Source organism: Sardina pilchardus, chromosome 5 (genome assembly GCF_963854185.1).
Source record: "Sardina pilchardus chromosome 5, fSarPil1.1, whole genome shotgun sequence".
NCBI lineage: Eukaryota > Metazoa > Chordata > Actinopteri > Clupeiformes > Clupeidae > Sardina > Sardina pilchardus.
The window spans coordinates 32618560-32623846 of NC_084998.1; the positions used below are offsets into that span (position 1 = coordinate 32618560).

General features: G+C 44.4%; 1 protein-coding gene across 1 annotated transcript; it reads left to right on the plus strand.

Moving 5' to 3' along the window:
* Positions 1-230: 230 nt before the first annotated feature.
* ckma (creatine kinase, muscle a) lies at positions 231-4999 on the plus strand. Its single transcript, XM_062537301.1, has 8 exons — positions 231-374; positions 1441-1645; positions 2028-2182; positions 2729-2861; positions 2991-3162; positions 3345-3468; positions 3936-4125; positions 4455-4999. The coding sequence occupies exons 2-8, from the start codon at positions 1453-1455 to the stop codon at positions 4631-4633; spliced, it is 1146 nt and encodes a 381-aa protein (XP_062393285.1). The 5' UTR covers positions 231-374; positions 1441-1452; the 3' UTR covers positions 4634-4999.
* The last annotated feature ends 288 nt before the right edge of the window (positions 5000-5287 follow it).

The following is a 5287-nucleotide window of genomic DNA, read 5'->3' on the forward strand; positions in this document are numbered from 1 at the left end:
CATGCCTGGCCAAAGCAGCGTTCAGCTTTTTTAGAGGCTGTTACTCAAGCCCCCCGCCCTGCTCCAGTGCTAACTATAGAGATGGGGCACGTGGGGCTGGGGCTGGTGGCGGGGTGGGGGTGGGGGGGTGCAGGGGCTGGGAGCAGCTGCTATCACCCTCATGGGGTCCTTTTGTAAAACTAAACTGGGCATCAGAGAATGCAAGTGGCCAATCCCACGCAAGCAGGCACTAAAATGGATCCACCAATGACGAAAGAGTGTCTCATATATAAGATGAGAGTTGAGAGGTAGCAAGCCGGGTGACCCCTATTTTGGCTTTGGTGAACAGGATCTGATCCCAAGGACTGTTACCGTTTTTGTTGTCTCGTGTAAAGGTAAAAAAAAGTGTATACACCTCTGTCCGTGTCTTTGCAACACCAGTAATTGCAGGATTTAGGGAAAACAGGGGAAAATAGCAATGAGGAATTTCAGGGAAATGTTAGAAAATGACTAAGAGAATGACGTTTTACAGCTATCAAGCAGACACAGACTGTATTGGGGTATGGCCTGTGCTGAGTTATTCAGCTGTGGTCTGGATCTCCTGTGTCTGTGTCTGTGGAGTACAGTATGTGTACCATTGATCTACAGCTGATAGGGATAAGCTCTTGTAGTCTAACGTTGGTGAACATAGTTGTTTGTGTGCAAAAATTGTAACTTCTGCAGAAGTTGAGAGACATTGAGAGAATGGTTTGTTTCAGAGTAGGCCAGAATGATAACAGTAAAGATTTTAATTGGATACTTTTTTTCCCAAGGTGTAAGAATCAGCTGTTTCTAGAGTTTCTAAACAGAGCTTATTGTTTCTGTCAAAGTGGTGAAAACGTAATGGAATGGAATATGAGCATAGACATGTGACGATCCGATGCATGAAGTTAATTCATATGTTATGAAGGCTGTTTGTAAAGTTCTCTTTTGAAATGTCGGTGACATAGTTCAATATGTGCTTTGTACTGTAGAGTATGTGCAGTAGCCTATATGCACTATATGTAATTTCTTGGGGTGCCATTTTGTCTTTGGAGGCAGTATGACGGCAGTGTCCAATATGACCTGACCACTTACCAAAGTATGCATCAAAACTGTGATGCAAAAACAAAGCTATGATGTACAGTATTAGCAACATGTGAACAGTGGGGTCTTTGCAGCCTGTGCAATGACTATATTGCAGTTGTTCACATGTCTTAGGTAGCCTTTCCTGTGAGACTGAGATACACTAAACTTTATCTGAAAAGCTCTCCATTATTGCAGATTTTTACTGGCAATTCCTCAGTAAATTCAGTGAGAAACACAATCCGATGAGTGAAGTTTGGGAGTTATTTTTAGCTCAGGCCTGCTCACCAGTGATATACCATCTCTTCTGACTGTGACCCCCCACCCCTGTTCTTTCCCCACACCTCTTCCCTGCAGAAAAGCGCAGCCATGCCTTTCGGAAACTCACACAACAACTTTAAGTTGAACTTCAAGTCGGAGGAGGAATACCCCGAACTTTCGAAGCACAACAACCACATGGCCAAGGTGCTCACCAAGGATATGTACACCAAGCTCAGGGACAAGCAGACCCCCACCGGTTACACCCTGGACGATGTCATCCAGACTGGTGTGGACAACCCTGGTAAGAGCTCAATTACAACATTCAAAACAACGACCACAACAGAGTTACCCTATAGGGTCTCCTCTGCCAGCACTGGCCCAAGCACATTCTTTCCTCTGTGCAAGAGACCATTCTTCATACGTACCTTACCTTAATTCACAGTTTAATCCTGCCAATGTATGCCATTTAATTTCCCCTTGTGCTGCAAAAATTATATATGTTATTGTTTTTTGTTATTATTATAAATAATAATCATTTGTTATTATTACTCTTATTATAATTATTGATAATATTGGTAGTAGTAGTAGTAGGAATAGTAAAAGTTATTGTGTTAGTGATACATACACTAGAAGCATTGTTTATTTGTTTGCTTGTTTATTTATATACCATTTCCTGTTGCCAGGTCACCCCTTCATCATGACCGTTGGCTGTGTTGCTGGTGATGAGGAGACCTATGAGGTGTTCAAGGATCTGCTCGACCCAATCATCTCTGACCGTCATGGTGGATACAAACCCACCGACAAGCACAAGACCGACCTTAACTTCGAGAACCTGAAGGTGAGACATTTTGGAGGATCATTTTCCATTTGCTTTGTTAGGCTTAGTTAGTAAAGGCTCCAGGCCTCTTCTTGGGTACAGCAGGTTTAAAGGTAAACTATACATGATATTTATATGAAGCCAATTTGATGGTAAACAAACTTAATAGGTGAATTGTTCATCTAACTATCATATAGATGTAGCAAGCCTCTATCGAGAAAACCAGCCATGCAACTTCGAGAAAGGCAGCCCGAAAACTACCACTATTTTACTACTATTACTACTAATACTAGTAGTAGTAGTAGTAGTAGTAGTTTACTATTAACAGCAGAGTAAAATATAAATATATCGCAACTCTGGAGGGAACAAAAAACACCAACCTGCATGGTGTACTCAATTCTTATGCCATTACCCAATTATAGTCAGAGGAAAATGTTCCACTATAGTCACTGAAATAGAAACATTGCCAGGTTAATGCAGGTTGCAGGGACCTGTCAGTGAACCAAACCTCTTGAGTGGTGAAGTTAATCATGCTGTTGTTGTTGTTGTTGTTGTTGTTAAACACAGGGTGGTGATGACCTGGACCCCAACTACGTCTTCTCTAGCCGCGTCCGTACTGGCCGTAGCATCAAGGGATACGCCCTGCCCCCCCACAACAGCCGTGGCGAGCGCAGAGCCGTTGAGAGGCTGTCCGTCGAGGGTGAGTGAAACGGCTACACTGAACAGCCATCACAGTGACTGACCGTGTGTGTGTGTGTCTGTGTCGTCGCACAGAAAGCATCACTGAGAGAAAGAGCATCCTTGTCTGACAGTCTCATTTCTCCTGTAGCCCTGAACAGCCTGGATGGAGAGTTCAAGGGAAAGTACTACCCCCTGAAGGCCATGACCGATGCCGAGCAGGAGCAGCTGATCACTGATCACTTCTTGTTTGACAAGCCCGTGTCCCCCCTGCTGACCTGCGCTGGTATGGCCCGTGACTGGCCCGACGCTAGAGGCATCTGGTAAGCAGGCACCAGCAAAAAACACAGAGGGAGAAAGCGAGTGGGTTCCAAATCTTGTTTAACCTTTAAAGGTGCATGTTGGAAAATGATCGCTCAAAAGAATATCTGGGTTCATTGAATTCAACATAGAATTTTAGAACCTTGAATTGTTGAATGGAATCTTATGTTTGCCCCCTCCTCAGGCACAACGACAACAAGACCTTCCTGGTCTGGGTGAACGAGGAGGATCATCTGCGTGTCATCTCCATGCAGAAGGGTGGCAACATGAAGGAGGTGTTCAAGCGCTTCTGCACCGGTCTGCAGAAGGTGGGTGGGGATCTCCTGTCTGCCAACAGACTCTTATGGTGGAATGCCACCACAGTGTGGAATCGGAATCATAGAGGAACTCAACTATAGCATAGAGCAGTACTCAGCTCGGTTACATAGTACTCATGTCAACTCACAGAACTTTATGCATCTGACAAACTCTCCTCAAATGTGTAGACATCAATTCATCAAGCATTAAGCTTGATATACAATGTAGAGATGCAATACCTCTCAACCAGACTGGACTGTGCTGTTATATGGACAATTTTGTTTTTAAGCTCATTTTAGATCTCTATTTATACACTCAATGTATTTATCAATCCTATGTCTATTGGTGTAGCATTGTCTGATGAGTGGAGGTGTTGTTATGTCAATGTGTTTGTGTAAGCTACTGGACTCCTGGGGTGACTAAAAGTGCTATCTAATCTAATCTAATCCCATCTCTTTTCCTCTCTCTGCCGCTGCAGATTGAGGCCGTCTTCAAGAAGCACAACCACGGCTTCATGTGGAACGAGCATCTGGGCTACGTGCTGACCTGCCCCTCCAACCTGGGAACTGGCCTGCGCGGTGGCGTTCACGTCAAGCTGGAGAAGCTGAGCCAGCATGCCAAGTTCGACGAGATCCTCAAGAGGCTGCGTCTGCAGAAGCGTGGCACAGGTAGGAAACACACACACACACACACACACACACACACGAGTTGTATTGATAAATGGAACACGACCCTTTAGATGTAATGGCCAAAAATGCATACAGCTTCAAGAAACACATCCCCTCGCCTCACTTTATGAACTTGTCACAGAATAAGAATATGTCAATAACTCAATTTTGACAAAAATGTCAGATAGAACATTCTAAGGGGACGATTTAGTATGATCGGGACCCAAAGGATGTGTTATTGGTTAGATAAATGCTCTGCTGCAGATAAAGACCTTCTCTCACACATCTCTGCCCCCCCCCCCCCCCCCCCCCCCCCCTCTGGCCTACAGGTGGTGTGGACACTGCCTCCGTCGGTGGTGTGTTCGACATCTCCAACGCTGACCGTCTGGGCTCCTCCGAGGTGGACCAGGTCCAGGCTGTGGTGGATGGTGTCAAGCTCATGGTGGAGATGGAGAAGAAGCTGGAGAAGGGAGAGGCCATCGATGCCATGATCCCTGCCCAGAAGTAAACAGGGACCCATGTGTGCATTTTTTGTTTGTTTTTTACAATCAATGGTGCAATCCAGACGCCAGAGCGCAGAAGAAACCGCGGCTCTGAAAACAACAGACTCTTGGCTCCGTCCTTTCCTTCCTTCCTCCTGAAAAACCTTTTTCACGTTTTCTTTTCCTTTCTTTTCTCAACTCCATGTTTTCCTCCTCCTCCTCCTGCTCCACAATTATTCTTTTTCAGTCGGTAACATCCTGGGATCAGATGCCACAGATACAGGCGTCGCCTGATGTGGTGATTTCACCTTAAATTCGAATGGTTAAATTTGGTTGTTAAGTATTCAATCAAACTGTCATACAATAAATGAACCCCATGAAGAAAGATCAAATACTCTTAACGCTCTCTCCATTTCTTACTGCAATTGTCAACAAAGCCACCAGCACAAGGGACACATACTGTAGACTAGAAAGTCATTTCAAACTCTGAATGTGAGAAATATTTCCCCAAAAAATACATACGCCATATTTGATTCCACCTCTCCAAAAAAACATTAAAACATTCATAATGTACAACCACCAGTTAAGGCTCGGTAAATGACAGCATAGCTTCCTTTAACTCATAAGGTATTAAAAAAAAGACCAAGAAGATGCCAAATATTCCAACATTTGTGAATTTT

Bases quoted from the DNA above. Each gene is read 5' to 3' on its own strand.
- ckma (XM_062537301.1), top strand. From the start codon at position 1,453: ATGCCTTTCGGAAACTCACACAACAACTTTAAGTTGAACTTCAAGTCG. The intron at 2,183-2,728 runs GTGAGACATTTT...TGTTAAACACAG, and splicing joins TTAACTTCGAGAACCTGAAG to GGTGGTGATGACCTGGACCC. The intron at 2,862-2,990 runs GTGAGTGAAACG...TTTCTCCTGTAG, and splicing joins TGAGAGGCTGTCCGTCGAGG to CCCTGAACAGCCTGGATGGA.